The sequence below is a fragment of the Panulirus ornatus genome, chromosome 12, assembly GCF_036320965.1.
Source record: "Panulirus ornatus isolate Po-2019 chromosome 12, ASM3632096v1, whole genome shotgun sequence".
In the NCBI taxonomy this organism is placed as follows: Eukaryota; Metazoa; Arthropoda; class Malacostraca; order Decapoda; family Palinuridae; genus Panulirus; species Panulirus ornatus.
In genome coordinates, this window is record NC_092235.1 from 20,101,236 (window position 1) to 20,113,735 (window position 12,500).

Here is a 12,500-nt window from a genome sequence, read left to right on the forward strand (position 1 = left end):
GGCTGTATGCAAATGAAGCCAATGTTCCTTTGTTCCTGACGTTTCTCTGCTAAGGAGAGAGAAGCAGTTAGGTGTGTGTGTGTGTGTGTGTGTGTGCCATATTATGTGAATTTTGACATAGGTTGGTGCCATATTGAATGACTTGTTCCTTTTTTTCTTTTGCACCATTAGATGATTTTTTTTTTTTTTTTCACCATATTTTGAAGTCATAGTCTTAAGGTTTTGCTATATTTTGATGCCACAGTTGGTGAGGTTTGCCATATTGCGAATTCATTTTGGATGAGTCTTGCTATATTTTGATGTCATATTGGACGAGTATTGCCATATTCTAAGCTATGATTTTTCGACTTGCAATTCAATCACAGTCAGTGACTAGAAATCCACCTCGAGCCACAGAGGATGAATTTCATATGTATTACATGTGTGTTTCATATGTATTACTTCATGTTCATGACACAGATGATAAGTTACGCAGTGGTTTGGGTAAACATTGTTTACATTATTACTGTTGCTAGATCACCTAGATTGGTTCTAGATTACCTAGAATGGTGTGAGATCATGAGAGAACAGACTAGTGCTGCATCGTCCAGGATAGTATACTATTTAGGGCAGAGTGGAAAAGATTATCTAAATTTGAATGGTACAAAGGTAGCTAAAATGGTATCTGGCATATCCTACCCCACACTGTGTGTGTACTAGACAACAAAGACTTTTCATGCAAACTTTGCAAATGTTATATTTTTCCTATTTTTTCAAAACCAATGGCTCTTTTTTAAATACTAGGTACATTGTTGACATATATAGTCCTAGAGATGGTCTAAATGGTGCAAGAGAACTCTTTGAAAATGATGAAAACAATAGTTTTATTGCAAAACAGTGTCCGATGCCGGATATAAATATAAATATACGTGGGTTTTTAATCCTTTCACTATATATGTTTATTTATATGGTTCATTGGAAAAAAAGATTTTTTTTTAGTAAATGTCAACCATTTATTTCTGGTAACAACTAATACCAGCAAAGAAAATACAAAATAAAGTTATCTGGCTCTAACAAGAGTGACAACTGTATACACATTTGTTGGTGAGATGTGGCAACTTCAGGTTGGGGTTGCCAGATTGCAACCGAACCCTGGATAAGACCATACCCACCACTCAAAGTCGACAAATCGGTACAAATGTCATTCAACCTTCGTATCCACAAATATTTTTAGGTAAACAGCTGTGTACAGGGTACTAAGGTATACATGGAGACAAAGTCGATGTGTTAATGGTAGCCCACATTTACATATATTCTTTGAAAGTGGAGAATCTGAATTGCATGAATTGTCCAGAACGAAGCTAGTGAACAAAAACGTTGTATTAAGAAAACAAATATCACATGATAAACTATGTGATAAGGAAGATAACCCTTAAGTTTATATATATATATATATATATATATATATATATATATATATATATATATATATATATATATATATATATATTTGATCGCCTCTTCCCGCGTTAGCGCCAGGGATAGACGAAAAATAGGCCACGTTCGCTCACATTCATTCTCTAGCTGTCATGTGTAATGCACCGAAACCACAGCTCCCTCTCCACATCCAGGCCCCACAGACCTCTCCTTGGTTTACCCCGGACGCTTCACAAACTCAGGTTCAGTCTATTGACAGTATCTCGACCCCCTGTCTGTTACATTGTTCCAATTCATTCCTTCCATTGCACGCCTTTCACCCTCCTGCATGTTCAGGTCCCGACCACTCAAAATCTCTATCACTCCATCCTTCCATCTCCAATTTGGCCTCCCTTTTCTCCTTGTTCCCTCCACTTCTAGCACATATATCCTCTTTATCAACCTCTTCTCACTCATTCTTTTCATATGTCCAGTTTATATATATATATATATATATATATATATATATATATATATATATATATATATATATATGCATATAAATCACAGTGATAAGCGTGATCTAAATATTTGTTGATAACGACCAGGAAATGTATAACAGGAAAAATCCTAAGCACTTTCGTGTATTACGTGTTCAGAGGGATTTTTTTTCCCCCCTGGATATGTAATACACGAAAGTGCTTAGGATTTTTCGTATTTTTTTCCCTGTGGTAATTAGGATATATATATATATATATATATATATATATATATATATATATATATATATATATATATATATATGAATTCAATTATCTAAATACCAGAAGTAGAACTGGTTACCATTATCACAGAAGTTCAGCATCTATCCACCAGACAAATATGTCTTTGGCTCCTCCAGTAATACACTCTGAAAGTAAATAAATTCCATAAAAAAAAGACATCTTTTTCACTGACGGCTGTGTCAACACTTCTCTCCTCTTTTCTGTGTCTACTGGGCTCTTATTTTCCTTTTTCTTTATATCTCTTTATCTTTTCTCTGAATAAAACGATTTATGATGACACCTACTATGAGAAAGGGGGGTCAGGAACTCTGACGTCATAGGAGTGTGAGGTCAATAACGGTCAAGGGTAGGAGGAGTTCATTACATTGTATGAGGGGTTCAGGGTGTAACCTCACATTGTAAGAGTCTCTCGGTGTAGTAGTAGTAGTAGTAGTAGTAGTAGTTGTAGTAGTCGTAGTAGTAGTAATGGTAGAAGTAATAGTAGTAGTACTAAGAGAGAGAGAGAGAGAGAGAGAGAGAGAGAGAGAGAGGTGAGTTTGGGGGAGAAAAAGACAACAATAAGCTATATGACTCGCATTTTAGTATTATGTACAAATCTGATTTATATTCATTCTTTTTTTTTTTTTTTGGCTGGTAATCTAAGACATATGACGTGGTATAAAGGAAGGCAATTTAAGAAAAGGAAAAAAATAATTCATCCGGAATTTCAAACTGTGAACAGAGGAAACTGGGGTCCTTTCGAATCTACTTTTGACGGGGAGAGAGAGAGATCATGGAACCAGACCTCAAGTTTAAATTTAAATCTCTTGCCGCTGAAGACATTGCGCCAGTGTCGGGAAATTCAGCATCAATTTCTTCCTCGTCTTTTTCTTTCGAATTGGGGGTGGTGGTGTGTTGTACGCGTTTGCTGAACCCAACTAGCAAATGAGTTGAACAAAGTCAGCTGTAAGCTGAGTCTAGCGGAGTACATAAATTTAGTTAAAATGTACGAGTTGGTATCGTTAGTATTGATCCATCTTCAAATGGATCACCTGATTCTTTTTTTTTCTCTCTTAAGCTGATTTGAATTGTTTTTTTTTTCCATTTTATTCCTCAATTTCAACACTGGTGTGAGAATAGTTATCCCTGTACGACTATGACGACTGTACGACCCTTTGACTTAGGTGCAATGGCTAGGCTATATCGTAAACAAGGATCGTACGCTTGTGCCCAAATGTCGTACCGTCCTGTCTTAAACGTTTTTAAAAATCGCATGTCTCTCTCTTGACCTAGTTATCCTTTTCGACATGACCGACATTTCATATTTATTTCGACATTTAAAACGATGCTATTCATGCTAGAAGAAGCTTGTATGTACTGCTAACCGAATAAATGAATTAACACTCGACGTAACAGGGAGGGAGGAAAACATTTGAACAGCCATATGTAAGGTACTTTGAACGCGGGATATTATATTTCTTTCTTTACAGGTTTTGACGTCTCTCTCTACAATCTAATTTACACTCTTATTTACAAGTCCATGACAACAGATGATATGATAAAAAGGGGGGTTGGAGGAGGAGGGATGTTCTCTGTGCTTAGGGGCGAGGGTGGAGGTTCTTGATCTTGAAGGTATAATGGTTTTGGAGGGGGGAAGGGGGGATATTTTTTTCTTTCTTATCAAGGGCAATGCTACATATGCAAAGAAAACGGAGTGGGGTGGAAGGGGGGGATATTTTTTTTTTTTTTGAAGAAAAAAAATTCCCCCGCTCCCCTGGCCCTCTCGGTCATGTACATGGTAATTATTGCTGACAACATTAAGCCAACGCTAGACCCGCAAGGCACAAGGACACCACAAGGGCGCTGCTGGCAGCCCTCCACCCGCTGGGTGAGGCTGACTGCTCCCACCCCCACCTCGGGGTGCGGGTCGGCCCCCCCGCCAGCTCGTCTCCACCGATGGGGTAGTTTCTGTTCTTCTCGACCGAGGGCTGCGACGGGGCCCGATGGTTGGGTCTCGGGTTGGTGACGTGGCCTCGGTTCAGGACGTCGTCGTATCTCGTGGGGCTGCTGGTGTCCTCCCGAGACCGAGGGCTGTACAGGATCTCGTTGCTGAGCTCGACGGGCGTGTAGCCCACCCGCCCGAACTGCTTCATCTCCTCCTCTTCGTCGGTGAAGATGGGCTGCTCCGTCGGCAGGTCGATCTCTGCAGGAGGAGAAGAGGATGAGGAGAAGAGGAGGAGGAGGAGGAGGAGAAGAGGAGGAGGAGGAGGAGGAGAAGAAGAGGAGGAGGAGGAGGAGAGGGAGAGGAAGAGAAAGATGAAATCCTCAGGTTACTCACATTGTGGTGGACGTGGTTCTCTGTCTACTTGTGTCTAAATAGAGGTTCTCCTATCCTCTCTCTCTCTCTCCCTATCCTCACTAGATAAAGGTAAAAGGATGGACTATCCTTCTTAGATATGGTGTATCTGGACTAGGTGACGAAAGAGAGAGAGAGAGGGGATCGAACCACGGCCTAATTGGCTGTTGCGACCTAGAGAGTCGTTTGGAGTTGAGAGACTGGTTCTCTTCCTTCATGGAAAGCAGCATTTGATTCATTCACACAACAGGAAGTTCTTTTAAAGAGCATTTGCAAAGGAAGAGGTGAAGAAATGATACCCCCGCACATGCATGCGCCAACACCTCCTCCCCTCACCATGCGCCAACACCCTCCTCCCCTCTCACCATGCGCCAACACCTCCACCCACCTTCACCATGCGCCAACACCCTCCTCCCCTCTCACCATGCGCCAACACCTCCACCCACCTTCACCATGCGCCAACACCCTCCTCTCTCACCATGCGCCAACACCTCCAACCACCTTCACCATGCACCAACACCCTCCTCTCTCACCATGCGCCAACACCTCCACCCACCTTCACCATGCGCCAACACCTTCCCCTCTCACCATGCGCCAACACCTCCACCCACCTTCACCATGCGCCAACACCTCCCTCTCTCACCATGCGCCAACACCTTCTCCTCTCACCATACGCCACCACCTCCTCCCACCTTCACCATGCGCCAACACCTTCCCCTCTCACCATGCGCCAACACCTCCTCCCCTCGCCATACGCCAACACCTCTACCCACCTTCACCATGCGCCAATCTCACCATGCGCCAACACCTCCTCCCTTCACCATGTGCCAACACCTCCTCCCACCTTCATGCACCAGCACTTCCCCTCCCTCCTTTACCATACCAACACCTCCCCCCTTATCCATATACCTACACTTCCCCCACTTCACCATACACCTACACCTCTCCCACTTCACCATATACTCCCACCCTCATCTTCACCATGCACTCCCACTCTCACCATGACGCACTTCCACCCTCATCCTCACCATACACTCCCACCCTCACCCTCACCATGCACTCCCACCCTCACCATGCACCACCACCACCATCACCACAATACTCACCGTAAACTTTGATCTTTCCCTCCGTCTCCCCCAGTGAGTTCTTAGCTGTGCAGTAGTATATGCCAGCGTGGTGGCTCTGGAAGCTGGTGATGGTGAGGTTCATCTTGGTCATGTAGAAGTTGGTGAGCGACTCCTGGACGATGAACTCGTTGTTGCTGATCAGCATTTCACCTGCGCCGCCACGTCAGGCCAATCGGCACATGGGGGAAAGAGGCGAAGAGAGAGAGAGAGAGAGAGAGAGAGAGAGAGAGAGAGAGAGAGAGAGAGAGAGAGAGAGCGAGAGAGAGAGAGACGCATTGTTAGTACGGATTTTTAAGGGCATTATGTCAGTTCTATGGTGACTACAGCATGTCTGATGGGGCCAGTATGTTAGTCCTATGCTGACTACAATATGTCTCATGGGGCCAGTATGTTTGCCCTATGCTGACTACAATATGCCTCATGTGGTCAGTATGTTAGCCCTATGCTGACTACAATATGCCTCATGGGGCCAGTATGTTAGCCCTATGCTGACTACAATATGCCTGATGGGGTCAGTATGTTAGCCCTATGCTGACTACAATATGTCTGATGGGGTCAGTATGTTAGCCCTATGCTGACTACAATATGTCTGATGGGGTCAGTATGTTAGCCCTATGCTGACTACAATATGTCTGATGGGGCCAGTATGTAGTGTGTGTGAGACGGGATACCCGCCACTGCAGTGGATGTTTAGGGCCAAACTAAAGTACATAGGGAGGGTTAATGTGAGTGGAGGTCTTGCATTTAAGATCACGGACAGGTTCGAGATGATGATAAACTTTCAGTTTTAACTCAACATCTTTGAATTTATAATATTTAGATTAGAATTCATTGTTCTTAAAGAAGAGTTTGAGACTCATTTGACAAGTCAAGGCCGGGGAAAAAATATATATATATATATATAGGAATGAAGGAATTGTATTTCATTATATGCGAACATTTTGGACTCTGTCTGTCTGTCTGTCTCTCACCGACCAGCTGTGGACTGTGGTAGGAGTGCGTGAGGGATGGACCTACCTGTGTCGCGAGTCCAGTACTGGATGGATTTGGGCGAGGCTTCCAGATTGCATTCCAGGGAAGAGGAGCTGCCCAGGGGCACCCCAATGAGCTGGTTGGGGACGTGGATGACCGGGCGAACTGTTGTGTGTGGGGGGAGGGAGGAAACATGTTAGTCTACGAGGGCTTCTGTGCTCTGCTGGTGCACCTGTGTGCCGCCCCCGTCATGCTACACCTGCACCATCACCATCATCATACTACACCTGCGCCATTATCATGCTACATCTGCATCATCACCATTATCATACTACACCTGCGCCATCACCATGATCATGCTACACCTGCATCATCATACTACACCTGCATCATCATCATGCTACACCTTCATCATCACCATTATCATACTACACCTGCATCATCACCATCATCATGCTACACCTGCCCAATTACCACCATCATACTACACCTGCATCATCACCATCATCATGCTACACCTGCCCAATTACCACCATCATACTACACCTGCATCATCACCATCATACTACACCTGCGCCATTACCATCATCATACTACACCTGCGCCATTACCATCATCATACTACACCTTCATCATCACCATCATCATGCTACACCTGCATCGTCACCATCATCATACTACATCTGCATCATCACCATCATCATGCTACACCTGCGCCATCACCATCATCATGCTACACCTGCATCATCACCATCATACTACACCTGCGCCATCACCATCATCATACTACACCTGCGCCATCACCATTATCATGCTACATCTGCGCCATCACCATCATCATGCTACACCTGCATCATCACCATCATCATACTACACCTGCGCCATCACCATCATCATACTACACCTGCGCCATCACCATCATCATACTATACCTGCGCCATCACCATCATCATACTACACCTGCGCCATCACCATCATCATACTACACCTGCATCATCGTCATACTACACCTTCGCCATCATCATACTACACCTTCATCATCATCATACTACACCTGCATCATCACCATCATCATACTACACCTGCATCATTACCATCATCATACTACACCTGCATCATTACCATCATCATACTACACCTGCATCATTACCATCATCATTCTACACCTGCATCATTGTCATTATGCTTCACCTGTGCTGCCACCATCGTACAATGCCTGCATCATCATCATACTACACCTGTATCATCATCATACTACACCTGCATCCTGCATCATCATAATATACCTGCATCATCATCATACTACACCAGCACTACCATCATACTACTGCTGTTCCATCATACTATACCTGTACCGGCATCATACTACACCTGTTCCATCATATTACACGTGCACCACCATAATATTACACTTGTCCCTTCATATTACACCTGCAACTAGCATCATACAACACCTGTTCCGTCCTATTACACCTGCGTTAGCTTCATGCTACACCTGTTCTATTACATTACACCTGCATTAGCATCATACTACACCTGTTCCACCACATTACATCTGCTTTGGCATCATACTACACCTGTTCTACCACATTACACCTGCATCAGCATCTTACTACACCTGTTCCACCACATTACACCTGCATCGGCATCTTACTACACCTGTTCCACCACATTACACCTGCATCGGCATCTTACTACACCTGTTCCACCACATTACACCTGCACCAGCATCATACTACACCTGTTCCACCACATTACACCTGCACCAGCATCATACTACACCTGTTCCACCACATTACACCTGCACCAGCATCATACTACACCTGTTCCACCACATTACACCTGCACCAGCATCATACTACACCTGTTCCACCACATTACACCTGCATCAGCATTGCACTAAATTGGTCATATGTAGGTCGTAAGCAGTGTACGTCTGAGGCCGTGTGCACGACGGTACGACCTCAGAGCACGACGGTACGACCTCAGAGCACGACGGTACGACCCTTGAGCACGACGGTACGACCCTTGAGCCCGTCTCGTAAGAGTTAGGTTAAAGTCCAAGCCATCATACTGAAGGTCGTGCCTTCATACTCAAGGGTCGTACTCGTCGTTCTTAAGGGTCGTGCTCAGTGATCGCACAGTCGTGCTTAAGGGTTGTACTGTCGTGCTCAAGGGCCGTACCGTCGTGCTCAAGAGCTGTGCCGTCGTGCTCAAGGGTCGTACCATCGTGCTCAGGGGTCATACCCTTCGTGCTCAAGGGGTCGTACCCATCGTGTCCAAGAGTCGTACACCGTCGTGGTCAAGGATCGTACCGTCGTGCTCAAGGGCCATACCCGTCGTGCTCAGGGGTCGTACCCGTCGTGCTCAGGGGTCGTACCCGTCGTGCTCAGGGGTCGTACCCGTCGTGCTCAGGGGTCGAACCCGTCGTGCTCAGGGGTCGTACCGTCGTGGTCAAGGGTCGTACCGTCGTGCTCAAGGGCCATACCCGTCGTGCTCAGGGGTCGTACCGTCGTGCTCAAGGGGTCGTACCACTAGCACTCAAGAATCTCTTAAGAAAAGAGCATCAACACCCACGATTGACGAGAGGCGTTGACACACACACACACACACACACCACCACGAACTACCCAACGAGCACTTAACGAGCCGACCCCCCTAACGAGCGGTGACCAGCCCCTGTAGGGGAGGGGGTGGTGGGGGGTGGTGAGGGTTGTTAAGGTACTAACAGTGAGGGTTGTTATAACAAGGTACTAACAGTGAGGGTTGTTATAACAAGGTACTAACAGTGAGGGTTGTTATAACAAGGTACTAACAGTGAGGGTTGTTATAACAAGGTACTAACAGTGAGGGTTATAACAAGGTACTAACAGTGAGGGTTGTTATAACAAGGTACTAACAGTGAGGGTTGTTAAGGTACTAACAGTGAGGGTTGTTAAGGTACTAACAGTGAGGGTTGTTATAACAAGGTACTAACAGTGAGGGTTGTTATAACAAGGTACTAACAGTGAGGGTTGTTAAGGTACTAACAGTGAGGGTTGTTATAACAAGGTACTAACAGTGAGGGTTGTTATAACAAGGTACTAACAGTGAGGGTTGTTAAGGTACTAACAGTGAGGGTTGTGAAGGTACTAACAGTGAGGGTTGTTATAACAAGGTACTAACAGTGAGGGTTGTTAAGGTACTAACAGTGAGGGTTGTTATAACAAGGTACTAACAGTGAGGGTTGTTATAACAAGGTACTAACAGTGAGGGTTGTTAAGGTACTAACAGTGAGGGTTGTTATAACAAGGTACTAACAGTGAGGGTTGTTAAGGTACTAACAGTGAGGGTTGTTATAACAAGGTACTAACAGTGAGGGTTGTTATAACAAGGTACTAACAGTGAGGGTTGTTATAACAAGGTACTAACAGTGAGGGTTGTTATAACAAGGTACTAACAGTGAGGGTTGTTATAACAAGGTACTAACAGTGAGGGTTGTTATAACAAGGTACTAACAGTGAGGGTTGTTAAGGTACTAACAGTGAGGGTTGTTATAACAAGGTACTAACAGTGAGGGTTGTTAAGGTACTAACAGTGAGGGTTGTTATAACAAGGTACTAACAGTGAGGGTTGATAAGGTACTAACAGTGAGGGTTGTTAAGGTACTAACAGTGAGGGTTGTTATAACAAGGTACTAACAGTGAGGGTTGTTAAGGTACTAACAGTGAGGGTTGTTATAACAAGGTACTAACAGTGAGGGTTGATAAGGTACTAACAGTGAGGGTTGTTAAGGTACTAACAGTGAGGGTTGTTATAACAAGGTACTAACAGTGAGGGTTGATAAGGTACTAACAGTGAGGGTTGTTAAGGTACTAACAGTGAGGGTTGTTATAACAAGGTACTAACAGTGAGGGTTGTTATAACAAGGTACTAACAGTGAGGGTTGTTATAACAAGGTACTAACAGTGAGGGTTGTTATAACAAGGTACTAACAGTGAGGGTTGTTAAGGTACTAACAGTGAGGGTTGTTATAACAAGGTACTAACAGTGAGGGTTGTTAAGGTACTAACAGTGAGGGTTGTTATAACAAGGTACTAACAGTGAGGGTTGATAAGGTACTAACAGTGAGGGTTGTTAAGGTACTAACAGTGAGGGTTGTTATAACAAGGTACTAACAGTGAGGGTTGTTAAGGTACTAACAGTGAGGGTTGTTATAACAAGGTACTAACAGTGAGGGTTGTTAAGGTACTAACAGTGAGGGTTGTTATAACAAGGTACTAACAGTGAGGGTTGATAAGGTACTAACAGTGAGGGTTGTTAAGGTACTAACAGTGAGGGTTGTTATAACAAGGTACTAACAGTGAGGGTTGATAAGGTACTAACAGTGAGGGTTGTTAAGGTACTAACAGTGAGGGTTGTTAAGGTACTAACAGTGAGGGTTGTTAAGGTACTAACAGTGAGGGTTGTTAAGGTACTAACAGTGAGGGTTGTTATAACAAGGTACTAACAGTGAGGGTTGTTAAGGTACTAACAGTGAGGGTTGTTAAGGTACTAACAGTGAGGGTTGTTATAACAAGGTACTAACAGTGAGGGTTGTTAAGGTACTAACAGTGAGGGTTGTTAAGGTACTAACAGTGAGGGTTGTTAAGGTACTAACAGTGAGGGTTGTTATAACAAGGTACTAACAGTGAGGGTTGTTAAGGTACTAACAGTGAGGGTTGTTATAACAAGGTACTAACAGTGAGGGTTGTTATAACAAGGTACTAACAGTGGACCTCGACCATGATCCTCTTGCTAACGATGGGTGGCACGCTATTGTTAGCGATGCACAGGTAGGGACCCATGTCCGACCTCGTGATGTGGGTCAGGTTCAGCGTCTCGCCCTCGTAGTTCGTCTCTGTCGCGGGGAGATGGTAGGGGGGGGGAAGAGAGAGACGAGGGGTGAGACGTGTGGGGAGAGACGGGAGAGACAGAGAGAGAGGGAGGGAGGGAGAGACGAGGGGTGAGACGTGGGGTAGAAGGAGAGGGACGAGTGGTGAGATGTAGGAAGAGGGAGAGGGACGAGTGGTGAGACGTGGGAAGAGGGAGAGGGACGAGTGGTGAGACGTGGGAAGAGGGAGAGGGACGAGTGGTGAGACGTGGGAAAAAGTGAGAGGGACGAGTGATGAGACGTAGGAAAAAGGGAGAGGGACGAGTGGTGAGACGTAGAGATGGAGAGACGAGTGTGTTAAGAAGAGAGAGAGAGAGAGAGAGAGAGAGAGAGAGAGAGAGAGAGAGAGAGAGAGAGAGAGAGAGAGAGAGACGAGGGGTGAGACGTGGGGTAGAAGGAGAGGGACGAGTGGTGAGACGTGGGAAGAGGGTGAGGGACGAGTGGTGAGACGTGGGAAGAGGGAGAGGGACGAGTGATGAGACGTGGGAAAAAGGGAGAGGGACGAGTGATGAGACGTAGGAAAAAGGGAGAGGGACGAGTGGTGAGACGTAGAGATGGAGAGACGAGTGTGTTGAGAGAGAGAGAGAGAGAGAGAGAGAGAGAGAGAGAGAGAGAGAGAGAGAGAGAGAGAGAATGGACAGTTGTGTGATCAATGGCGAGTGATTGGGTGGAGTGTATGAGACAGGGAAGTGATGGTAGAGGAAGAATATATATATATCAAAAGAAAGACAATAATAATTCCATCAATGTTATTAATGATCTAAAGAATAAATAACGTCTTTATCAAGAAATAAATATATAGGAAAAAAAAATTACACATGAATTTCACAATGAATGAAAAAAATGAATGCCTCTCAGAGAATGGGATGCCAAATTTTATAGCCAGGCAAATTGTACGAAAAAAAATGTTGATGTCTTGTGAATTCACACACACACACACACACACACACAAACACACACACACACACACACAC

The 12,500-nt window shown here is 44.7% G+C and overlaps 1 protein-coding gene across 4 annotated transcripts in view; it reads right to left on the bottom strand.

Annotated features, from left to right (window-relative positions):
* Positions 1-1,430: 1,430 nt before the first annotated feature.
* Positions 1,431-12,500, bottom strand: part of LOC139751831 (lachesin-like) — a 193,365-nt gene continuing 182,295 nt past the window's right edge. For 3 of the 4 annotated variants that reach the window (XM_071667454.1, XM_071667452.1, XM_071667453.1), the window contains 4 exons: positions 11,365-11,493; positions 6,660-6,779; positions 5,622-5,792; positions 1,431-4,362 (listed from right to left, as the gene is read on the bottom strand). In XM_071667454.1, the coding sequence (XP_071523555.1) occupies positions 3,977-4,362; positions 5,622-5,792; positions 6,660-6,779; positions 11,365-11,493 (806 nt within the window). In that variant the 3' untranslated portion in view covers positions 1,431-3,976. The remainder of the gene's footprint in view (positions 4,363-5,621; positions 5,793-6,659; positions 6,780-11,364; positions 11,494-12,500) is intronic. The other variant, XM_071667455.1, reaches the window with a different exon arrangement.